The following is a 26,682-nucleotide window of genomic DNA, read 5'->3' on the forward strand; positions in this document are numbered from 1 at the left end:
ATTCTTAATTTTTCTAAGGGGTGTTACACACGTTGCGGTCATCTTTGAGCCAAATTTCAAACTGATGCATCGCAGTGGGAGACAACTGCAATGTTTGGAAAAGGTGATCCTTTAATTGTGTTGTGCAGTGTATTTTCAAAAACACCTTGTTTGATCAAAGAATGCACCTGCAAAATTAAAGTCAAGGATCACCAACCATATCGCAGTAATTCTCACCCGTAGCCTTGATTAAGAGAGATAATGGGCAATGAGGATGAAACAATAATGATGGTAAAATTATTCTATTGCTAACTTAGTAACTACCCGTCCACCACAGACAAAATGCACATTTCGGTCCGTGGAAACACAGTGTAGACGCACGCGCCCAAGAGGCCGCCCACTGACCTGTGATCCTGCGGACCCTGGAGCCCGTGGCGTCCAGCAGGTGGTTGCTGGCGAAGGCGGAGATGTGCGCCCCCAGGCTATGGCCCACCAGGTGCACGTCCAGGGGGGCGCCGCCGCCGTGGATACGCTGCAACCGCACGAGGCTAGGTTAGACCTGGGAGTGCGCGGCTGGGTCCGAAACCCAAGCAACTGCTGCACCTCGGTAAACGATGACCACTCATTAACAAAAGTTTTGTATCACCCCGGTTCCCAGAACTCCTGAAGATAGACGTTGACTGTAGATATTGTACCACAGACACAGTCCCTCTGAGTGTTCAGAGATGTCACTAAACCTGCCCAGAGACGTAAACAATCATGCATAAGCGGCGCCTATTACGCGGAGGGGGTCCGACAGCCGATCAGTTCCAGCCATTCCACCAGGGAGAAGGTACACGGCTCGTGTTGTCTGTAGTTCAACCATGCCTTGACGGTCATTACCGCGGTTCTATCGCGTCCGCATTGTAACTTTGTGCCAGGAAGGTCTCTCAACAAGGGAAGTGTCCAGGCCTCTTGGAGTGAACCAAAGCGATGTTGTTCGAACATGCAGGAGATACAGAGAGACAGGAACTGTCGATGACATGCCTCGCTCAGGCAGCCCAAGGGCTACTACTGCAGTGGATGACTGCTACCTACGAATTATGGCTCGGAGGAACCCTGATAGCAACGCCACCATGTTGAATAATGCTTTTCGTGCAGCCACAGTTGCTGCATGATGCGCAACTTCACTCTCGACGTACATGGCGAGGTCCATCTTTGCAACCACGACACCATGCAGCGCCGTACAGATGGGCCCAACAACATGCCGAACGAGCCGCTCAGGATTGGCATCACGTTCTCTCCACCGACGAGTGTAGCATATGACTTCAACCAGACAATCGTCGGAGACGTGTTTGGAGGCAACCTGGTCAGGCTGAACGCCTTAAACACACTATTCAGCGAGTGTAGCAAGGTGGGGTTTCCCTGCTGTGTTGGGGTGGCTCTATGTGGGGCCGACGTACGCCGCTGGTGGTCATGGAAGGCGCCGTAACGGCTGTACGATACGTGAGTGCCGTCCTCCGACTGATAGTGTAACCATATCGGCAGTATATTGGCGAGGCATTCGTCTTCATGGATGACAATTCACACCCTCATCGTGCACATCTTGTGGATGACTTCCTTCAGGATAACGATATCGCACGACTAGAGTGGCCAGCATGTTCTCCAGACATGAACCCTATCGAAAATGCCTGGGATAGATTAAAAAGGGCTGTTTGTGGACGATGTGACCCACCAACCACTCTGACCGATCTATGCCGAATAGCTGTTGAGGAGTGGGACAATCAGGATGAACAGTGACTTAATGAACTTGTGGATAATATGTCACGACGAATACAGTCATACATCAATGCATGAGGACGTGCTACTGGGTATTAGAGGTACTGGTGTCTACAGAAATCTGGACCACCACCTCTGAAGGTCTCGCTGTATGTTGGTACAACATGCAATGTGTGGTTTTCATGAGCAATAAAAAGGGCGGAAATGGTGTTTATAGTGATCTCTATTCCAATTTTCTATACAGGTTCCGGAACTCTCGGAAACGAGGGGATGCAAAACTTTTTTTGATGTGTGTATATCACATTTTGGTGGCTCACTGTAATGAAGTGGTACAGCACATGAGACATGCTAGAATACCAACGGATGTCTCTTTTTCTGTTTACAAGTTGACCTATTTGTAATTTGAAAGTTGACCATCCTGGAAGAACGTTTATAGCAATGAAAATAGCGGACGTGTCTGATGTAAGTTTCATTGCAAAGTATATTGTATCCTTTAATAAAATCATAGAAAGGGAAACACATCGATCAAACTGGAAGCCGAGTGTCAAGAAAAGTAAGAGCAATGGTGTAGAATTTTATGTTTCTGCGACTGTTGAAGATGTGCCTGAAAAAACTACATTGAAATTGGCACATGTAAGAAAGTTGTATATCATTATAATGAAAAAAAAAACCTGGGAAATGATACTTTTGTCTAACTAACTTGTTTTTGACAGGATATTTTAGAACAGTAGGAGCTAAATTTATTGTTTTGGGGCATAGCTTTATGCCTAGGGACCCCACTGTTGCATTAACTGGGAAAAAAAGAAGAGTAATGAATGTCATGATTACCTTTGAATGGAAGTATGCAATAGCGGAAGCTTGTTTAAGTACACCTTCCATTACAAAGGAAATGAGCCAGAATGATTTTACTGCTGTCAATGTTCTTGAAATACTTATGAAGTCTGACCCAAACTTGAATACTACTAGTTACATGACTGATTATAAATACATATGATCCAAATGCTATGCTCCTGCGTCTTAAGCAGAGTGTCACAGAACTTTCGGTATGTCGCTCCCTGCTATAAAACAAAAGAGAAAATCAACCTCAGGTTAACATCCCTGTACCTGTGCAATCCTATATGTTGCAAGTGTCAGTGCTGGTCGGAACAATGTTCTGTGTAATTGTGAGGGCGTTATGTAGGAGATAAGTGAATTCGATTAAGGAAAATGGTTGGTGCCCCTATGTTGGGGCAGCCATTTGTTGTACAAGTGGGCGGGAAGTACGAGGGTAATCCCAAAAGTAAGGTCTCCTTTTTTTTTATAAGTACATAGACCTGTTTATTTCTACAATGGTTTACATCAGTTTACAGCTAGAACATTTAGCTATTTTTCCACATAATAACCATTTCTGTCGATGCATTTTTGTAGACGCTGCGGCAGTTTCTGTATGCCCATGTCATACCAGCTCGCCGCCATGCTGCTCAAAAAGTTATGAACCTCTTCTTTCACCTCTCCTGGCCACCGTCGTCACTACGCGGCATGAAAAATCATTATCCTATTTAATGTTCTGCACGTTTGCGCTATTTCCAATATTGATCCACCAATATTATATCTTAACAACCATTTAATGTTATCTACTTTCTTCCTGCTCACCCTGTATAAAGAATATTTTATTAGCTTACCTCGGAACAGTTCAGTTTATTTTTCCGCCATTTAATGTTTTCTTTGTCATTTTTTATCTTACTATATAGAACTAGCTTTTTCTGGTTTTGGAGTGAATTAAATACGCAGTATTATTTCAGTGTGTCAGATAATATATTCTGTTTATACTTTCTACTATTTTCGACATTGTAAAAGAAAATTATTTTTTAAATTAACACAGTTATTTGAAAATGTACTTTTATAATATATGCAACGTTCTTACACGGAAGGCTACGTAAAAATTAACATAACTTTCTAAATATTATAAAATATGCTAAATAAATGTTGCTGGTCTACGATACATACTGTATTACTTGATCATAAATAATGAAACATGTAAAAAAACAATACCAAAGGGAAACAACAATAATTTTTATGCAGTTGTGATATACAACCTTCTCTGAGGGAGGTCTTCAGATCATCGGAACATCATCCACGATACAAATCTCACTGGGAAGAACATGCAAAATGAAGCCGTATATACAGAATCAACTTTCTATCATTTTTCGATCTCGCATCCGGAGCAGCAACATTTTTTCTTCCGATATGTTGGCTATGAGCCTTACAGCCATCTTCATGTTGAGCAGATGACTGACTTCCGAGTGATCATAAGTGCCTGTTGGTACGCTAAAATGCGAAAATATAAACTATCCCGAGAAAGACTAATTACAAAGTTTCAAGAACAGGCTTTAAATGATGACTCTAGGAATATACCACAACTCCTTACACATTGCTATCGTAAGGATTGTGAGGATAAGATTAGACTCTTACGACACATACGGAGGCATTTAAACAATCATTTTTCCCGCGCTCCATACGTTAATGGAACGGGAAAAAACCCTAATAACTGGTACGGTGTGTCGTATCCTTTTAGCCATGCACTTCACGGTGGTTTGCATAGTACAGATGTAGATATAGAGTGGGCTGAGCAGCGCATGCGCCACAGATAATACAAGTGGCACAACAGCGTTAGTTACAGAGAAAACTTACGATTCAAAATGTTACAAGTGCAGAGTCTAAAGAAACAAAGAGCAGATGCAGCTCCACACTGCTTACAAAACATGTGGTTAACCATCAAAATTGACGTTAAGCACTGAAATTCGTGCCAGTATTTTGTAACCCTGACTTATGAAATTGATAGTTCAGTAATATTCACATCTCTCGGCTGCTGCGTTCTTTGCAATAGAAATTATTATATTGTTCCTGAAGCTTAGGGTACTTCGCCTGTCTCATATATCTGGCATACCAAGTGGAACAGTTTCGTCATGGCTATTTCTCTCAAAGATCTCAATAATTCTGAGGGAATGTCGTCTTCTCCGTAGACTTAATGCTCTGTCAAATTCTTTTCGCAGTACGATATCTCTCATCTCACCTCTTCTACTACACATACTCTTTCTCTGTCAGTTTATTTATGTCGAAGATTCGCTGTTAATCGTTAAGTCAAACACTAATTGTCTGTAAGTCGTCCGGCACTCAATTTAAGTTCTAGTTATAAGAAGCCTTCGTATCTTTTGTAGAATACAGACTTTGTGTTAGTATCGTGCTATGACGCAAGTGTTGCAGCGGATGGCGTACGGGGGTTGGAGTTAAGCATCATGGTCAGGACCCGTATCAACTGCAGCTACCATGTAGCATGACCTGTGACGTCATCGTGCACAGCAGTATTGGACAGTTTCTCTGTGACAAGGAGACAACAGGGTGAGGCCAGCAATGATTATCCCTGTGTTCACAGGGACGCTACTCATAAAGCATCAACTGCATTGTAGGAGGCTCTGTCTGTAGATAATGATACAGGGGTTGGACAAAAACATGGAAACACCAAAAACACAACAAAAGGCTCTGAGCCCTATGGGACTTAACATCTGAGGCCATCAGTGCCCTAGACTTAGAACTACTTAAACCTGACTAACCTAAGGACATCACACACATCCATGCCCGAAGCAGGATTTGAACCTGCGACCGTAGCAGCCGCATGGTTACGGACTGAAGCCCCTAGAACCGCTCGACCACCGCGGCCGGCAAAAAACACAACACATTACCGCGCCTAGTACGATGTAAAATAAGAAAAAAAAGCTTTTGACATTCAAAGCAGCTTCCACTGGTCTCGGAATGGATAAATACAAGTTCTATATGGTTTCCAAGGGAACATTAAACCACACTCCCTGCAAAATAGACATGTACTAGTGACTGTGATGGAGGTGGATTGCGACCACGCACCCCTTTCCTCAAAGCAAACTACAAAGGCTCAGTAATACTGAGATCTGTGACTGGTGGCCTCGTGCTCACAAAACCAGTCCGGGACGATGCGAGCTACACCTACATCTACCTAAATCTACATGGATACTCTGCAAATCACATTTAAGTGCCTGGCAGAGGGGTCATTCAACCACCTACACAATTCTCTGTTATTCCAATCTCGTATAGCGCGCGGAAAGAATGAACACCTATATCTTTCCGAACGAGCTCTGATTTCCCTTATTTTATCTTGGTGATCGTTCCGCCCTATGTAGCTCGGTGTCAACAAAATATTTTCGCATTCGGAGGAGAAAGCTGGTGATTGGAATTTCGTGAGAAGATTCCGTCGCAGCGAAAAACGCCTTTCTTTTAATGATTTCCAGCCCAAATTCTGTATCATTTCAGTGACACTCTCTCCCATATTTCGCAATAATACAAAACGTGCTGCCTTTCTTTGAACTTTCTCCATTTACTCCGTCAATCTTATTTGGTAAGGATCCCACACCGCACAGCAGTATTCTAAAAGAGGACGTACAAGCGTAGTGTAGGCAGACTCCTTAGCAGGTCTGTTACACTTTCTAAGTGTCCTGCAAATAAAACGCAGCCTTTAGTTAGCCTTCCCCGTAACATTTTCTGTGTGTTCCTTCCAATTTGAGTTGTTCGTAATTGTAATACCTAGGTATTTAGTTGAATTTACGGCTTTTAGATTAGACTGATTTATCGTGTAACCGAAGTTTAACGAGCTCCTTTTAGCACTCATGTGGATGACCTCACACTTTTCGATATTTAGGGTCAACTGCCACTTTTCGCACCATTCAGATATGTTTTCTAATTCGTTTTGCAGTTTGTTTTGATCTTCTGATGACTTTATTAGTCGATAAACGATAGCGTCATCTGCAAACAACCGAAGACGGCTGCTCAGATTGTCTCCAAAATCGTTAATATAGATAACGAGCAGCAAAGGGCCTATAACACTACCTTGAGGAACGCCAGAAATTACTCGATGACTTTCCGTCAATTACTACGAACTGTGACCTCTCTGACAGGAAATCGCAAATCCAATCACATAACTGAGACGATATTCCATTTGCACGCAATTTCACTACGAGCCGCTTGTGTGGTACAGTGTCAAAAGCCTTCCGGAAATCCAGGAATACGGAATCGATCTGAAATCCCTTGTGTGAGTAGGGACCCCGTCGTCTTGGAACATTGGGAAATGAATATTGCACCATGGGGCGCATATGATCACCAAAACGGGCACACAATCATTGGGAGTAAAATGACTTTCCAGACTAACTATGGAGCCCATGGAATACGATGATATACCTGCCCAAATCGTCACCGAACTTCCGTCATACTTCATTCTTGGGACGTAATCTCGGTCAGAAGTTCGATACAGTGTGACATAAGAGTCATCCAGTCAAAATAGACTACTGGCCATTAAAATTGCTACACCAAGAAGAAATGCAGATGGTAAACGGGTACTCATTGGACAAATATATTATACTAGAACTGACATGTGATTACATTTTCACGCAATTTGGTGCATAGATCCTGAGAAATCAGTACTCAGAACAGCCAACTCTGGCCTTAATAACGGCCTTGATACGCCTGGGCATTGAGTCAAACAGAGCCTGGATGGCGTGTACAGGTACAGCTGCCCATGCAGCTTCAACACGATACCGCAGTTCATCAAGAGTAGTGACTGACGTATTATGACGAACGAGTTGTTCAGCCACCATTGACCAGACGTTTTCAATTGGTGAGAGATCTGGATAATGTGCTGACCAGGGCAGCAATCGAACATTTTCTGTATCCAGAAAGGCCCGTACAGGACCTGCAACATGCGGTCGTGCATTATCCTGCTGAAATGTAGGGTTTCGCAGGGATCCAATGAAGGGTAGAGCCACGGGCCCTAACACATCTGAAATGTAACGTCCACTGTTCAAAGTGCCGTCAATGCGAACAAGAGGTGACCGAGACGAGTAACCAATGGCACCCCACACCATCACGCCGGGTGATACGCCAGTATGACGATGACGAATACACGCTTCCAATTTGCGTTCACCGCGATGTCGCAAAACACGGATGTGACCATCATGATGCTGTAAACAGAACCTGGATTCATCCGAAAAAATGACGTTTTGCCATTCGTGCACGCAGGTTCGCCGTCGAGTACACAATCGCAGGTGCTCCTGTCTGTGATGCAGCGTCAAGGGTAACCACAGCCACGGTCTCCGAGCTGATAGTCCATGCTGCTGCAAACGTCGTCGAACTGTTCGTGCAGATGGTTGTCGTCTTGCAAACGTCCCCATCTGTTGACTCAGGGATCGAGACGTGGCTGCACGATCCGTTACAGTCTTGCGGATAAGATGCCTGTCATCTCGACTGCTAGTGATACGAGGCCGTTGGGATCCAGCAAGGCGTTCCGTATTACCCTCCTGAAACCACCGATTCCATATTCTGCTAACAGTCATTGGATGTCGACCAACGCGAGCAGCAATGTCGCGATCGATAAACCGCAATCGCGATATGCTACAATCCGGCCTTTATCAAAGTCGGAAACGTGATGGTACGCATTTCTCCTCCTTACACGAGGTATCACAACGTTTCACCAGTCAACGCCGGCCAACTGCTGTTTGTGTGCGAGAAATAGGTTGTAAACTTTCCTCATGTCAGCTCGTTGTAGGTGTCGCCACCGACGCCAACCTTGTGTGAATGCCCTGAAAAGCTAATCATTTGCATATCACAGCATCTTCTTCCTGTCGGTTAAATTTCGCGTCTGTAGCACATCTTCATCGTGTTGCAATTTTAATGGCCAGTAGTGTACTTTCTTCCGTTACCGCACAGTCCAGGTTTTACAGCTCTGGCAGCACGTTTTCCTCTTACAGATATTTCTATCACTAATGTGCGGTTTGTGGAATTCCAGCTCACCCCGCAGTTCCCTGCTTACGGAGCTCCCTTCGTGTTGCTTTGCTGCTGACATGGTTCGCGAGTGTGGCATAAGGTCTTGCTGCGACTCTCGCAGCTATCTTCCTGTTATTTTACGTCACAATCCTCTTCAATGACCGTTTGTCACGATCACTCAACGCACATACTTTCGTCCGCTTTGTGACTTAGCGGATGGTGTTCTTCCGCTTTCCCTGTATGTGGTATAAATCTTCGATATGGTATCTCTTGAAACATCACACACTTCGGGTACCTTGGTTACGGGAGCACCCGCCATATTAGCACCAACAATTTGCCCATGACCGAAACCACTTAGCTCTGACATAGTGATGCACTCGCAACAAAACGGAACGACTGACGCTGCAATGTATTCATGATAATGAACAGGCGCCTTCCGTGGTCAAATAAAATAATGCAACGTGCTGGCTTGGCTAGCATCTCCATTTACTTTCACGCATGCGTTTCTGGCTTTATTTCCACATTTTTGGCCAGTCCCGGTAAAATGGAAGTGAGCGCATGGCATCGCTGGCCGGGAGGCCCCATTCGGGGAAGTTCGGCCGCCAAGTGCAGTTTTATTTCAGTCGACTAGCTACAACTTCCAGTTATACATACGTATATGTAGTCGCCGCTCCGAGTTAGACATTTGTCGTGGCATTGTATAAGCTTTCCAATACCATCGTCAGAAGGCAGTTGGCAGTGGTTTTGCGCCAATTCTCTACGCTGGTCTACAACACACTGTTTGTGCTAGAATGTTGTCTTCATTGCCAGCGGTTGATGTGAGCACCCTGTATATGTATTCATACCGGTAAAACATGACTCCCGATTGTTTAAAGAATCGAACTCCCATGTACAAAACATAACATCTCCCGAACGATGTGTCGTACAATGATGCAGATTCACTCAGTGGTAAATGCGGATACTGGATACTAGATACTGTAATCTGGCGTGTCTCTCTGCATCACCGACGCCGCCAACCCACAACGCATCTTCACTTACCGGGTTATCGTCAGCTCAACCCCACGTTCAGGCTAGTTTCCGCGGTATCTGGCTCAAACCGTAGAGGGCACCCCGGTAACCAGCCAGAAGGCGCAGAAGATAACAACAGGGGTCGCTCCAGACGTGCACCTCTTGCTGCATCCGCCGCAACTTTGGCAGCCAATAGGAAAACCTTCCGCCGTGAGTGTATTTCCGCCCGAGCGGAGCCGGATGGAGCCAGTCTGCAAGTAACACCGGTCCGACTGGTGTTGGAATACACAGCTGTGGTGTGGGGAAAGGCCGCAGATTCGTTCATCACAATGCTGTAAAGGATCCAGGACCGAGCTCTGAAGACCGCTCTACGTCTTCCGAGGGAATAATCCACTCTCCTCCTGCACGAGGACACAGGCACCCCGCTCCTGCAGCACAGGTTCAGGATCACCGCGAGGTCCTTCTATGAGAAAGCGCGACAATCCATCAACTGGTTCCTCCCTGAATTGGGCCGCTAGCCGCACCACAGACGAACCACACGTTCTCCTGACATGCTGTGAGAATAATTCTCTCGCAGAAGACACAGGATATCATCACCACATCACCCAAGGACAATTCGTATAGATGATTTTTCTTTTCTTCCCCTTTGTAACAACTGGGACAGCATTTTTATGCTTACACTACTCAACATGTCGAGCAAGGAAAGCTCGCCAATGGAGCCTCAGCGTCAGTGGCTATAGACAGTTCCTCTTTGGCAGACAGCTACTGATGGACACTGGCTCGGATAGGACGTCGCCGACACCTCCCTGACAGGTGAGTCCCGCGACCTGTGGTCTGAGCTTCGCTGTTCTGTGCCATGGAAAAGTGGTGCTCCTCGTGAGATAGAACTTTGAATACGTATTCTGTTTTAAAGATACGCTTTTCAATGGTCAATAGAACGTAATATACGCTCTCAAGAGTCTATCTTCGTTTCGTTGAGGAACAGTTGTTTGTGGTGAACTTTTCCCTCACATTACTTAGAAGGATTTCTGGGAAACGTTTATTTTATTTTGTTGTACTGCATCAGAAACAGTAGCCTGTTTTGTGTTCGAAGATTACTTGTTCAAATAAACAAAGTTTAATTACATCTTCATGTCATTCCATGGAAGTATTCCGAGTGAGGAAACCTTTAGATAATGTCTGCATATTTTGAACTTGTCTCACTGATATAAGTCAATGGCCACTGGAAGCTAATGCCTTTAATTCTTTTGTGTCCTGAGAACTTTAAATTCTAAGTTCTGTCAGTTATATGAAATATTGAAAATCAGACTGCTAATGCCCCTCGTAGCTGTTAAATAGGCAAGTTTTAGCTGGGACCGTGCACCATTTAGCCATTTAATAGTACAGAGCCACTGATTTACCCCTTGTCTGTTACGAGTTTGAGGCGTTCCCAGTGTTCCTCATTATCCAACTTTTTCTAACGGAAACACTTGCTGTAGCGACGAACTCCAATGCTGCCGTGGCCAAGGGACAGATGATCCGCAGGTAAGACTCCTTTTATCTTGTGATAGGGAAGCAGAACGGGTAGGACAATTCTTTTCGTGTCGATATCATGAATAAATTTCGCACCACGAGACAGTAGTACAGAGACGGTACAGGGGTAGGACAAAAATATGGAAAGACCACGGCAAGTGCATGACTGAACATAAATGCAGATTTTAGCCAAGCATACAGGTGGCGCTGTTGTATTTGACCACGAACGGCACCTGTGCGATGTCCTCAATACAGTACAAGTTCATTCGTGGTCAGAACAGTGTGCCGGCCGGAGTGGCCGTGCGGTTGTAGGCGCTACAGTCTGGAGCCGAGCGACCGCTACGGTCGCAGGTTCGAATCCTGCCTCGGGCATGGATGTATGTGATGTCCTTAGGTTGGTTACGTTTAATTAGTTCTAAGTTCTAGGCGACTGATGACCTCAGAAGTTAAGTCGCATAGTGCTCAGAGCCATTTTTTTCAGAACAGTGTTCTGTGTAGTTGTAAGTGCATTATGTCGGAGGTAAGTGAATTCTTATGGTTGGTGCTTCCGTAACCAAGGTATCTGAAGTGTTTGGGGTTTCAAAAGGTACCGTCTTAGAGATCTACACCACGTACAGTGTAGCTGGAGAAACATCGTCTGATAAGACGCAACACGGACGAATGTGTATGTGTGTGTGTGTGTGTGTGTGTGTGTGTGTGTGTGTCGGTTTTTTTTGGGTTTGGGGGGGGGGGGCAGTGATTGTGACTGCTGGTGACTGAAGAGGAGTCTGAGGAAACATACAGGACGACAGTGCAAAAGTCACTGTAGAACCGAATGTTGCACTCACGAACGCTGTCAGCACCACAACACTGAGGGAGCTCCATAAGTAGGGAACTGCAAAGTGAGTTGGAATTCCAAAACCACTCATCTGTGATGCAAGCGTCCATATTAGGAAAACTTGGTGCTGCGGCAATAAAACCTGGACTATGGAGAATGGAACGAAGTCATTTGGTGGGATAAATCTTGTTACACACTCTCTCAAACTTCTGGCTACGATTCTAACCCAAGAGTGAAACATGACAGGGATTCGGTAATGATTTGGGCAGCCATTTCATGGTGTTCCATGGTGTTCCCAAGTTACAGTGTTCGTTCCCCAGTGGTGATGCTGTGTCCCGAGACGGCACGGCCCCTCTTCACACAGCTGCATGGTCCAGGACTGATTTTATGAGCACGAATTTGGATTTTGCATCTCTCCTAACTTTTACATTCACCATTACTGAGTCTTGGTGGTCTACTTTGGAGAGAAAGTATCCACCTCCATAATCGTTACCTGAGCTTGCCAGTATCTTGCAGGAAGACTTAGATTCCCTCGAAAGTCATTCAGGACCTCTATTTACCCATTCTGAAACGACTAGAAGCTGTTTTCAGTGCCACAGGCTTTCCTACACCTACCAGGAATGGTACCGAGCGAGGTGGCGCATTGGTTAGCACACTGGACTCCCATTCGGGAGAACGACGGTTCAGTCCCGTGTCCGACCATCCTGATTTAGGTTTTCTGTGATTTCCCTAAATCGCTCTGGGCAAATGCCGGGATGGTTCCCTTGAAAGTGCACGGCTGATTTCCTCCCCCATCCTTCCCTAATCCAATGAGACCGATTACCTCGCTGTTCGGTCTCTTCCCCCAAACAACCCAACCCAGGAATGGTAACATTATGTGTTTTTTTTGTGTTTCCATAGTCTCTTAACCCCCTGTACCCCAGGGAGAGTGTGTGGTGACGCACCTGGAGCCGCTGCAGCATGGCGGCGAGGCAGCGTCCGGCGTGCAGCGTGTTGAGCACGGCGGCCAGGTAGCAAGGAGACGGCGCCAGGTAGCCCCAGTCCACCACCAGCACATTCAGACCGCCTGCGCGCAGGTATGCTGCACATAACAAACAACACGTCTGCTGTTTTCTCCACTTATGTTGGGCAAAAGATAGCATCAGGGGGTATTCCGAGGTAACATGAGTGTGTACATGCAAAAAAAGCACAAGCACGAGAAGGACCCGCACCCTAACGGTCCCATACAAACTTCATTGTTGTATCTAGATAGTTCATCTACATTCTACAGGGTGCACATTAATAAAACCGACCAAGTGTAGGGACGGATTCCTGACTGTAAATCGAGGAGAAAAAGCCCTAAGAACATGTGTCCAGAAATGCGTCTTTGCCACGTTAGATGGCGCTGACGAATGGCAGTTCCTCTGACCACGTGCCGTGTGTTCCCTGTGTGTTGCAGGCATTGTGATTGACACAGTGTACTGTAAGCAGCAGAATGGTCCAGTATTCACGTCAGGAACAAGCCGAGATGGCGTTTGCGTACGGGCAAGCAGATGGAAAAAGTGGAGGGGTAGCACAGCTATACCAAAACGAGTACCCTCGCAGGCACCAACCACATTCCACAACATTTCAAGCCTTTTTTCGGCGTTTGTGTGATCATGTGTCTTTTCAGACAGACGAACGTGTAGGGAGGCAGCGGACTGTGAGTACACCAGATTTGGAGGGCATGGTTATACAGGATATTGAGACCAACCCTAGTACATGCTCCATCCAAGTGGCCTACCAACATGGTGTAAGCAAAAGTACGATTGTGTCTATCCAAAATGACAACCGCTGCTATCCATATCACTTACAGTCCCCAGGAGGACTTTGAAATCCTGTTGTGACGTGGATGCGATCAGCTCTCTATTGCGGGACGATTTTCTGTCGTTGCACGCACGCCGTCCATTTCCGGACACATGTTCATAGGACATTTTTTCCCCTATTTCCAGTCAGGAATCCGTCCCTGCAGTTTGTCGGTTTTATTAATGGTCACCCCGTATAGGTTCTGATGAGTGAGTTTATGAGTATCCAAGTATGTGACATAAATGGCCGTATGTTCTGATTGCATTCACTTAGACGCATAAATTTTTCACACCGCCAAGGGACCGTACAACTTAGTATGTGACATAAATTTCAACTTGATACCTCTAACCGTCCCTGAGAAAAGGTATTTTAATAGAACCACAGACACACTGATCCTATAAGGGTTCAGTTTTTAACGACTGAGATACCGAACACTATAAAGTAGATTACAAGGTCTATCAGAAAGTAAACTGCTTTCTTCCTACAGGGCCTGGCAGAAAAACAGGTCGATTTGCATATAGCGACATACAAGGGGTGTTTGAAAAGTCCGTGCAAGGTCCGAGAGATGGCACCACCGGCGCGCATCGAGGTCATGTTTAGTTAGTAGCATCTTTGGAAAGAAGGCACACCAAGTTTTAGCCATATAGGTCTACTTCTTTGTGTTTGGCATTCGGGCGAATCAAGGAAGTCGAGTGATTGTCAAAAAATGGACGAAAAAGAATTTCGTGTGGCGATTAAACATTACTCTATGAAAGGCAAAACGCGTCAGGAGACTAAAGAGAAGCTTGACTCTGCACCTTCGATTAGAACAGTTCATAATTAGTTTCAAAAATTTCGGAGTGGCCATATGGGCCCGAGTGATGATGAACGTTCTGGACGCCCTGTGGAGGCTACAACTCCAGAAATCATTGATAAAATCTATGATATGGAGATGGATGACAGAAGAGTTAAGGTGCATGAGATTGCTAGTGCTGTGGTCATCTCGAATGAGCGGGTACATAATATTTTGCATAAACATTTGGACATGAGAAAGCTATCCGCAAGATGGGTTGCACGATTGCTCACCCTTGACCAAAAACGGAATCGTGTGAAGTGTTGCAAGTGTGGTTTGCAGAGGTTCAGGAAGAATCTGCAGAACTTTAAGCGTCGTTTCGTCACTGTGGATGAAACATGGATACATTACTATACTCCTGAGACCAAAGAACAATCTAAACAATGGGTTACCAAGGGAGAATCTGCACCAAAAAAGGCGAAGACCACTCCTTCGGCCGGAAAGCTTATGGCGACTGTCTTTTTGGATTTGCAAGGGATAATCCTCATCGACTATCTGGAAAAGTGTAAAACTATTACAGGTGTATATTATTCATCGTTATTGGACCGTTTGAAAACCGAGCTGCAAAAAAAATGCCGGCGATTGGACCGCAAAAAAGGCCTTTTCCATCACGACAATGCACCAGCACACACCTCAGCAGTTGTGGTTCGCAAAATTAATGGAAATAGGATTCAAACACGTTTCACATCCCCCCTATTCTCCAGACTTGGCTCCCAGGGGCTACTATTTGTTCCCCAATTTGAAGAAATGGCCGGCGGGACAATGATTTTATTCAAACGAGGAGGTGATTGCAGCAACTAATAGCTATTTTGCAGACTTGGACAATTCCTATTATTCGGAGGGGATCAACAAATTAGAACAGCGTTGGATGAAGTGTATAAGTCTAAAAGGAGACTATGTCGAAAAATAAAAAGAAGTTTACCCCAAACACGTAAGTAGTTTTTATTTTTGCACGGACTTTTCAAATGCCCCTCATATAGCGAAACTGGCCAGGGGTTATGTTGTGAAACAGTTTCAGTCACAACAGCGAATCCATTAGGTATTGCCATTTCGTGCACTGTTCTAGTTTTGAAAGTTATGTTTTGTAGATGGCCACCATTGGTACGTTGACAATCTGCAGTTTAAATCTTTCTCGGTACTTTCGTTCTAGCATTTGTATCGGAATGTTTCTGATTTCTTCACCAATGGTGTCTTTCAGTTCCGCAATTACGTGTGCACGTCTAGCATAAACGCTGTTTCCGGAACCCCCAAAGAAAGCAATGCCAGACCGATAAGATGTCCCCATTCCTTGAAGTCATCTGGTTACTAAACACACTGCACATGTCACTGAAATTTGAGCACCATGAGACGTAGCACCACACGCTGAAACGAATACTCATTTGCAGGAAACTATTCAAGTTGATATGCACGGAATGCATCAACCATGGCAGCTTACCGCTGACATGTGATTGTGGTTGCTCGTCCATATTCATCCTCAAAAAACAAAGGCTTATTATGTCCACTGAAGAAACAGCGCACCACACTGACATTCCGATAGCCCACCCGCGCTGCTAACGCGCTGCTTCCCAAGCGGGAATGCATGCCGGTCCCCGGCACGAATCCACCCGGCTGATTAGTGTCGAGGTCCGGTTTGCAGGCCTGCCTGGGATGTTTTTCAAGGCGGTTTTACATTTGCCTTGGCGAATGCGGGCTGGTTTCCCTTATTCCGCCTCAGTTACACTATGTCGCCGATTGCTGTGCAAACACTGTCTCCACATACGTGTACTCCATAATTAATCTACCACACAAACATTTGGGGTTATACTTGTCTGCTGTGAGACGTTCCCCAATAGCTTGTGCCGATGGTACAGGATCGTTCCGTCTAAGGGTGAATTGACGACGGTAGTCCCGTATAGCAGCAACACTGGCACCGCTTTTGTAAAAGGCTTAACAGCCATAGCACGTTCAGGCCCACTGCAGCATCCCACCTCGGCAAATGGCGCACCTACCTGAAACATACAACAAACTTTCAGTGTTGCCAATAATACCATTTCACTTTTAGAAACCAATTAAAACAGACAGTTTTTTTGCCACACACTGTACTACAAACAAATATTTCTTGCATTGTATTAGTGATTAACCGTTTCTTTTTTCTTCTGTACCTCGAACAGCCTTTACGTAGTGAGAAGTTTCATCACAACGGATCAGCTCGAAGGTAGGGGACGAGCAGTTTACAACGGACACATTGGCATCAGTAAGGAGAAAAGGCGGGGGTGGGGGTGGGTGCAAGAGGGCACTTGCGCCCCCCCCCCCCGCCCCCCCCCCCCACCCTCCGCACTCCCTCTTGGAATAGAGTTCTTATTCATTATATTCATTACAGAGGTATCTGGGATATGTGGACTTCTCTGTGTCACCCATAAAATGTAGGCCTTATGGTATACCAAATCACGAAAGTGAGAAACTCATTTATAACCAAAAGGACAATTTTAGTCTCTCCCCGTCACCCACTTCCACCCATGGATAAATTTCTGAGGATGCCCATGGATAGACATTAAGCTGTAATCATCTCCTAGGAAAAATCAAAACTTGGTGATGCTGTTAGTCTTCCTCTGCACATTCACTCTCGAATGTGACACATTTCATGAACAATGGATCACCTGGCGGAGAACTTGTTGTAGAAGTCTACATTTTGGCTGATTAAGAAATAGTCCCAACTCCTCATTCTGCAAATGTCTGCCACGCAATGGTTTTCTGATCCCAGGAAAAAGAAGAAGTGACTGGGTGCCATGGTAGGCGAATATAGGGTGGTGAGGCCGTATTTGATAGCCCAAAAAAGCAGCATGTGTGACTGGCCTGCGCTGAAAGAGATGGGGCAGTGTCATAAACCTCACGGTCTGCCACTAACCTGTTGGCGCCATACCATGACAACCTCAAAACGTACTAAGCATCAGCTTGCCCAATGATGGTGGGGTCTTTGCCCTTTCCAGCGGTGGCGAATCCATATGTTTCCGATGCTCTCTCTGCTCCTTTGTCTCGGGGTCAGAGTAATACACCCAGCACTCTTTCATTCCGATCAGGGAGCTGAATAAATCATCTGGATTCTCCTGATGAAGCTGTAGCATGTCCGCAGCTGCCTCGCTTCGGCAGACTTTTTGAATAGGCGCGATCATTTGTGAAAGCCAGAGATGGTAAAAGTAACCCACGACAGTTTGTCCAGTCTTAGTTTCGTTTCGACTACGATGCGGTGATTTTCGAACACCAGGATCCTCACATCTCTTCTGATTCACAGTTCCACACAGAGGATGGTCATCGACTTTTGTAGTCCTGTCTTCCTCAGTTGCGTGTAATATTACGGTATATTGTTAATATTTACTTATGGACCGTCTACAGCAACTGAATAAAACACAATTTTAGTGCCATACGCGTTTCGCCTTTATTTTCTGCAAGGCATCATCAGTGGCCTGGAATATGTACATATGTTAGCTATTTTATTTACATTTTTGTCACTGTGCCTATAGGTTATAAACAGTTCTGGTGGTTGCTATTTCCTATTAAGTAGTAATGTTTTGAACTGTACTTACAGGTTGCGTGGACAATTTCTTACGTATTACGCTCCTGTTGCATTTTTGGTGTTGTTCTTCTTCTTACGAACGCCAATTTGCGGTTTTTTCCACATTCCACAGCACTATGCACTGAACGCTTGTTTTAATGCAATGTTTTGGTTTCTGTTGCAACCTCACCACAGACGCAATAAAAGAAATAACAAATATGCTCAGACTGACAACTGAACAAAACTACTTTCAGTCTGAGAAAGAATATTATCTACAAACTGATGGACTGCCCATTGGATCCTCAATATCAGGAACACTAGCAAATATTTTCACCAGTCACCTAGAAAATCAGATATTTGAAAAGATAACCACAAATGAAAGTTTCAAAATCATATATTGGTACAGATACGTGGATGACATTATTTGTCTGGTAGATGAGCCAAGTGAAAAAATAGATGAACTCCACTCAGAAATAAACAAAGCTCATCAGAACATAAAATTCACACTTGAAAAAGAAAAAGAAAATCAATTAAATTTTCTTGACATTACAATTAAAAAAGAAAATGGCAAACATACATTTAACATCTTTAGAAAACCAACAGCCACAGACACAATAATACATTCCACATCCAACCACCCCCATAGCCAGAAACTTGCAGCACTAAGACACATGTTGCATAGATTAAACAGAATCCCACTCAGCAAGAGAAACTATGAACAAGAAATGAGTACAATCATACAAATAGCTAGGAACAGCGGGTATGACACACATGTGGTACACAGGCTCAATCAAAAAATAAAAACACAAATAAAAAACAAACACAACATTTCCAGAATACAAAAGAACTCACAAGCTGAAAACTTACAAACACACTCAACAAACACACACAATGACAACACCACACAGAAAAGAACCAGATGGTACACCATGACCTACACACATAAACTAACACACAGAGTTGCAAACATCCTAAAGAGACAGGGCTTCAAAATAGCATATAAGCCTGGGCAAACCCTTCAATCACACCTAAGCCAGCCAGCTACCAAGAGGGACAAATTCCAACAATCAGGAATATATAAACTTGAATGTCAAAGTTGTGATGCAGTATACATAGGCATGACATGCAGGAATTTTGAAACAAGATACAAAGAACATATCAGATGTTGGAAGTATGAAACAAACCATTCCACATTTTCAGAGCATTTAAAACACTACAACCATCATCCTACAAACATGGAACAAGAAATGAAAATAATGAGAATAAGCAACCATGACAAACATCTTATACAAACACAAGAAAACTTCCACATCCAGAAAACCATAGCAGAAAACAAACATGTGATAAATGAACAAACACACATCAGCACAGGCTCCCTACTACACTTAATAAAGGAAATGATAACGTAAAACAAGAAAACTCTTCCCCACACCATCTGGACCCACCCACCCACACACACACACACACACAAATAAAATAAAATAAAATAAAATAAAATGAAGTAAAATAAAATAAAATTAATATCACACCAAAACACACACACACACGCGCACACAAATGCATACACGAACAGACCAGAGATACTTCAATAATTACACTCATAAGTTTCGATCTTTGGCAAAAACATTTGACAGTCGGCAACAGAAACCAAAACATTGCATTAAAACAAGCGTTCAGTGCATAGTGCAGTGGAATGTGGAAAAAACCGCAAATTGGCGTTCGTAAGAAGAAGAACAACACCAAAAATGCAACAGGAGCGTAATACGTAAGAAATTGTCCACGCAACCTGTAAGTACAGTTCAAAACATTACTACTTAATAGGAAATAGCAACCACCAGAACTGTTTATAACCTATAGGTAAGCGACAAAAATGTAAATAAAATAGCTAACATATGTACATATTCCAGGCCACTGATGATGCCTTGCAGAAAATAAAGGCGAAACGCGTATGGCACTAAAATTGTGTTTTATTCAGTTGCTGTCAGACGGTCCATAAGTAAAAATTATCAATATACCGATGGTCATCGACTTTGTTCTTCAGCATTCAGAGCATGGAATTTTCGGTGCCGCATGACCTCTGCGTCGTTTGAGGGCGCATTGTTGCCATGCACTTCCACCAGTTCACCATGGATTGTTGCAGTGTTACTCTCCTTCAAATGCAGAAAACTAATCACCTCACGACGCTCATACGTTCTCAGCGGGCTGAACAATTTCGTTTCAGCGCTCCTAGCGCGGTGCTACGACACTTTGGCGCAAGGTATTCAATGTGCACCAGGACTGCACACATGTTGAGACGAAGCAAGTTGAGTATCCAGTGTCATCTGCTACGTTTTTCGGCCTCCCAAGATTTTCTAAATTTTTTCCTAAACTATTATAATGACAATATGATAGTTTACCTAGTAACCAGTGAGTGCATAGTAATTTCAGACTCATAAATAATCTTAATCCCATTAAATTTAACTGCTCTTTATGTACTACTAGCTAATATTGTTGCAATGATCTGATTAATTAACTCAGAAACTTCGTAATTACGAAATATTGTTAACTGAAAAGGTTAACGCAGTACGACCTTACATATTTAGTGAGCAGTAGGAAACATATTTCAGCATATTGACGCATGTCATTTGAAAGTATATCTCTCGCGCTTTTCCATAAGGTATCTAAAATTGTCTGAAACTAATTATCTTTCGAATTAATCAACATCAAAGCACTAGACCATTGCTAACTTCAGTTACAAACTACTGTTAGATTCTGAACTTTGGAATTATAATTTCGTTGATATATTTTTTATGTTTCGTTTGACGTGCAGCATTTGTTAATTAACACACTAATTAGAAAGTTCAATATTTTGAGGGTCATAAAATATTTTATTTAAGATGGTTGCCGTCAATAGTGAGTAGTGTAAAACATACTGTTCATAGGCGAAACTATATACAGATGTAGCACATCTGAGATCAGGCAGTCTGCGGTTGAGAGTAAAACGAGCAACACCTACGTCTCTTGTCGTGAACAACGTGCTGTAGTCTGACAGCTAACATTCTGAAATATTTGTATATACTGCATACAGTTCGTTTTCGTGAGTTTAATTCATGACTTCTATGACAATAATTACTAATTAATTCCGAGAGAGATCTTACTAGAGGAACAGAGTGATTATTGACTTCTGTCACCAATGACTGGTTAGCAGAGCGTGTTGACGGACTCACTGATTATGTCTGTGCACTATTTTAATTGTTTCGAATATCTTAAAAGTCATATGAGGACAGCGATATGATGAACTGATACGTTAAATTTTTGCCACATGCAAACTCTTTTGAACTACTGGATTGTGTTGTGTGATTACTGCACTACGACCATTTAACAGTTTAGGAACTACTGCTATAGGTAGCAATCGGCTTTCCTTTAGTTCGAACTATATGTGAGACCCGAGACTGTCAGCGAATGCTTTAAACCAAGAGACACCATTGGTGTCGACCACAATATTGCTATAGACTCTTAGTAGAACTAACTTCTTTCAAGTAGTTTTGGAGCCAGCGCAGTTACAGAGAAGAATAGAAGACTCTTGTGCAGAAGGAAGCAAGTTTGTTCTAATGTGCCTGCCAGAAAACAAAAAACTAATCATTTAATTCAGTTTGTTCGAAGAGTTAATTAAAATTTTATGACACACCTCTTAGTCTTATGACGTACAAGAAACAAATCGAGATTGATGCTACAGATTTTACTAATTACCAAATATGTTCAGTTATTGATGATCATCTTCAAACTAGGACCTATAGCCCAGTCTCGATATCTCGAACTGGGGACCTAACAAAAAATTCAAATAGTTCAGAGTTCGACTTAACGGAAACTTGAATGACCAAAGTGGAATCAGAAAAACCGTCGAAATAAGAGTATGTTCAAAACCGCTACTGTACTTTCAATAACATTTGCCTTCCTTTATAAAAGGAAGCAAAAAGTAATGGCTTGGTTCAAAAGGCTCTGAGCACTATGGGACTTAACTGCTATGGTCATCAGTCCCCTAGAACTTAGAACTACTTAAACCTAGCTAACCTAAGGACATCACACACATCCATGCCCGAGGCAGGATTAGAACCTGCGACCGTAGCGGTCGCGCGGTTCCAGACTGTAGCGCCCAGAACCGCTCGGCCACTCCGGCCGGCCAAAAAGTAATAACTAAAACAATAATTAAAAGAATGATGATTTTTAAATTCTTTAATTACTTTTCGAGGCTACGGTGGTCTAGCGAGTAGAGCGCTAGACACCGGCCCTGGAGGTCCCGGTTTCAATACCGAATATGGCGGGATTCTTCCTCGCTCCATTTGCTGCATGATGGCCGCAGTTCCACTCAGCCTGCTATCAAATGGGTACCGGGTATCTTGTCCGGGGCTAAAAGGCGATCGGGGCTATGGGCCCGCCACCCTCCCCTTCCTATTGCAGTGGCGAAGAAAAGCTGCACTTTAGCTGCAGTCAGGTTAATAAGCCGGTCAACGGCTTGCGCCACGCCTTCAAATTTACCTTTTAGTTATTTTTCATTTACTTTAACATTTGAAATTAAAGTCATACACAAATTTCATGGAATACAAAAGAAAACATCTGTTTCATTCTATTCTCCATGCTCAACAAGCTGTGTCATCAACGCCCGCAGTTTCTCCGCAAATCATCTTAAGAACCAAATTATGTCTTTATAGTTAGTGTGCCACCGCTCGCCTGAGCGAACCTTTCAGTGCCGAGACTAACAGCAAGTGAGTTAGCTTTTTTAAGCACATAACCTTAGACTGGTATTTTTTGTCCTCTACATTGACTAAGCCATTTCAACTAACATTCAGCGTGGCACTTCCACTTTCTCGCTCCATATGAGCGACAGCAGTCAGATCGATCGGTTACAGGATTGCTGATAGTGTGGATGAAAGAATCCCGAAAGTTTTCGCTACGTCCTTCTTTGGTCAAATGTTTGAGCTGAGCGAAAACAAGACCTGCTATGAATCACGCAATGGGATTTTGTCCGAATTTTCGTAGCCAAACAAAGAGTGGGTACTTGACAAATGGGGTATCAAAGTGACCAAAGTGAGGTCTAGTTTTACAAAAACATACTTAATTGCTTGAAAGTAATCAGGGTGATTACGAAAATCTTTCTTAGTGATTTGAGGAACATTTGAAATACACTCCTGGAAATGGAAAAAAGAACACATTGACACCGGTGTGTCAGACCCACCATACTTGCTCCGAACACTGCGAGAGGGCTGTACAAGCAATGATCACACGCACGGCACAGCGGACACACCAGGAACCGCGGTGTTGGCCGTCGAATGGCGCTAGCTGCGCAGCATTTGTGCACCGCCGCCGTCAGTGTCAGCCAGTTTGCCATGGCATACGGAGCTCCATCGCAGTCTTTAACACTGGTAGCATGCCGCGACAGCGTGGACGTGAACCTTATGTGCAGTTGACGGACTTTGAGCGAGGGCGTATAGTGGGCATGCGGGAGGCCGGGTGGACGTACCGCCGAATTGCTCAACACGTGGGGCGTGAGGTCTCCACAGTACATCGATGTTGTCGCCAGTGGTCGGCGGAAGGTGCATGTTCCCGTCGACCTGGGACTGGACCGCAGCGACGCACGGATGCACGCCAAGACCGTAGGATCCTACGCAGTGCCGTAGGGGACCGCACCGCCACTTCCCAGCACATTAGGGACACTGTAGCTCCTGGGGTATCGGCGAGGACTATTCTCAACCGTCTCCATGAAGCTGGGCTACGGTCCCGCACACCGTTAGGCCGTCTTCCGCTCACGCCCCAACATCGTGCAGCCCACCTCCAGTGGTGTCGCGACAGGTGTGAATGGAGGGACGAATGGAGACGTGTCGTCTTCAGCGATGAGAGTCGCTTCTGCCTTGGTGCCAATGATGGTCGTATGCGTGTTTGGCGCCGTGCAGGTGAGCGCCACAATCAGGACTGCATACAACCGAGGCACACAGGGCCAACACCCGGCATCATGGCGTGGGGAGCGATCTCCTACACTGGCCGTACACCACTGGTGATCGTCGAGGGGACACTGAATAGTGCACGGTACATCCAAACCGTCATCGAACCCATCGTTCTACCATTCCTAGACCGGCAAGGGAACTTGCTGTTCCAACAGGACAATGCACGTCCGCATGTATACCGTGCCACCCAACGTGCTCTAGAAGGTGTAAGTCAACTACCCTGGCCAGCAAGATCTCCGGATCTGTCCCCCATTGAGCATGTTTGGGACTGGATGAAGCGTCGTCTCACGCGGTCTGCACGTCCAGCACGAACGCTGGTCCAACTGAGGCGCCAGGTGGAAATGGCATGGCAAGGCGTTCCACAGGACTACATCCAGCATCTCTACGATCGTCTCCATGGGAGAATAGCAGCCTGCATTGCTGCGAAAGGTGGATATACACTGTACTAGTGCCGACATTGTGCATGCTCTGTTGCCTGTGTCTATGTGCCTGTGGTTCTGTCAGTGTGATCATGTGATGTATCTGACCCGACGAATGTGTCAATAAAGTTTCCCCTTCCTGGGACAATGAATTCACGGTGTTCTTATTTCAATTTCCAGGAGTGTATTTCAAGAGCGGGTAGCTTTATAACTGTCAAAAAATTCATCTCTTCAAGGTCTAGCAGTTTCGCAACTAATAAGTTGCATTGGTGTGATAATTAACTGTTAAAATAGTTTTATTCGAATCAAGAACGAAACTGAGGACATTTCGAGAACAGAAGACAGTAGAAAACTAAATGAGGGGTCGAAAAGATCACGCTTTCCGCACAAAATCTGCAAATAAAAAAAGTCTAAAAGACAGTCGTATGTTTTGTGAAATTATTTGTGTAAAAGTAGGAAATAAAATGGATTAGATAAACTATTAATGCTCCTTTGATTAATGCTCCAAATCATGTGCAGCAAATGAGGAGCCAGTTGAGATTTTAAAGTTTAATGTTTAATTCTTCAGTGCTATAATTTTAAAGAGTGCTAGAGGATATTTGCCTGGTGGGTTATGTTGACCGTGCAGTCTGTTGTATCTGCCCTGACATATTTCTGTCATCTACACTCAAAGATGTAAAAATGTTCCAACAACTTTCCAGTCTCAAAAATGTTTCACTAGAAAATCCTTCAAACACCGGGAAGGGAAATGTGCCTTATCAACCTGCGTCTCATTTGCTGTACATGATTTCGAACATCATTCACGGGTGTGTTAAGTGATTCTCGAATGTATTTTATTTCTTATTTTTTGACAAATAATTTCACAAAAATCTGACCTTTTTTTCTTCAAACTTTTGTTTTCACTACACATTACATGGCCTCATTAACCCTCTTTTCTTCTGCAAACATAAAAAACTTGAACTTCTTTGATGTCTTTTTGCAACTGATTTATGTACTGTGGTAAGTTACGCACTATTGGGACAAAAAACGAGTGTCGCAAAAAGTTGCATGACGAAGAAACTATCTGAACAATTCGCAAAACAATTAGAATTACCTAGTGTTCACCAGCCACTAACTTCGAATTGGGGTATAAACTGTTTTCGGTACTATCTGTCATGACAATCCATTCACTTTATCCAGCGTATCAGAACACGTGATTTATTCGACCACCGACATTTTTTCAAGGGACTTCACAACTTGTTTGATTGATCGAGAAACTCGATTTACCGAAGTTAGAATTGGCACGAGCTGTATCTGTGTTTGAGTCCACGCACTCTACAGTTGTTCCTTCCACTGCTCAAAACATTCCTCCACATTATTTCCCGCGAGCTTACGTAAAGCTCCGCCAATTATCCCGTCCGGCAAGGTGGAAGAACACATATTTGGTAAACTGCGCACCAAAAGCCAATGAACTAAAAGTTTTCTTTGGCACATTTTACAGTTGAATCCGTCTTCAGAAATAATTAATAATGCAGTCAAACTCTTTTTGTCGGAATATGTGCAATGCCACTAGATAATAAAACACTGGTCATGATACTAATTAATATTGTGGCTGAAGCTAAACAATTAGACCACCAACATTATGATTAAAACTCTTTTTGTCAAAACATGTACTGTGACACTAGATAATTAAATACTTGTCATAATAGTAATTAATACTGTGGTTGAAGGTAAGCAATTAGACCACCAACTTTATTATTAAAACTTCTTATCATTCGATTACAGTTATCCAATGTATTGAGTGATTATAGAGTACTGGACGAATTACAGGACTATGTATTTTTATCGACACTGAACGCCCATCTTCAGGGAGAAACCTCAAATTCAACGTTCTGTTTGTTGATAAGTAATACTCCAAACTGCAATCGCAAGAAATAAAAAAAAAATGAAAGTGTGAACGACTATGGGAATCCATCCCGCATGAAACTAGTGAACTGAAGCCTAACATATGCCTTACCTGCAATAGGGTCTTTGTTAACACTGCATTTTATACCCGCACAAGTCATCCCACCCAGGTAGCCTATTAGTATGAGTAGCTGAATGTGACGCACTGATATTGGAAATTTGTGGTAAGTTCCTATGCGACCAAACCGCTGAGGTCATCGGTCCCTAGGTTTACACACTATTCAATCTAACCTGATAGGAGGGGAGCCACGCGAACCGTG

At 43.9% G+C, this 26,682-nt stretch overlaps 1 protein-coding gene across 1 annotated transcript in view; it reads right to left on the minus strand.

The window, feature by feature from the left end:
* Positions 1 to 26,682, minus strand: part of LOC124619773 (pancreatic triacylglycerol lipase-like) — a 249,632-nt gene that overhangs the window by 81,008 nt on the left and 141,942 nt on the right. The window contains exons 4-5 of the mRNA XM_047146357.1: positions 12,841 to 12,977; positions 385 to 511 (exon numbers count right to left, since the gene is read on the minus strand). Coding sequence (XP_047002313.1) covers positions 385 to 511; positions 12,841 to 12,977 — 264 coding nt within the window. The remainder of the gene's footprint in view (positions 1 to 384; positions 512 to 12,840; positions 12,978 to 26,682) is intronic.

This window comes from Schistocerca americana, chromosome 6 (assembly GCF_021461395.2).
Source record: "Schistocerca americana isolate TAMUIC-IGC-003095 chromosome 6, iqSchAmer2.1, whole genome shotgun sequence".
Taxonomy (NCBI): Eukaryota; Metazoa; Arthropoda; class Insecta; order Orthoptera; family Acrididae; genus Schistocerca; species Schistocerca americana.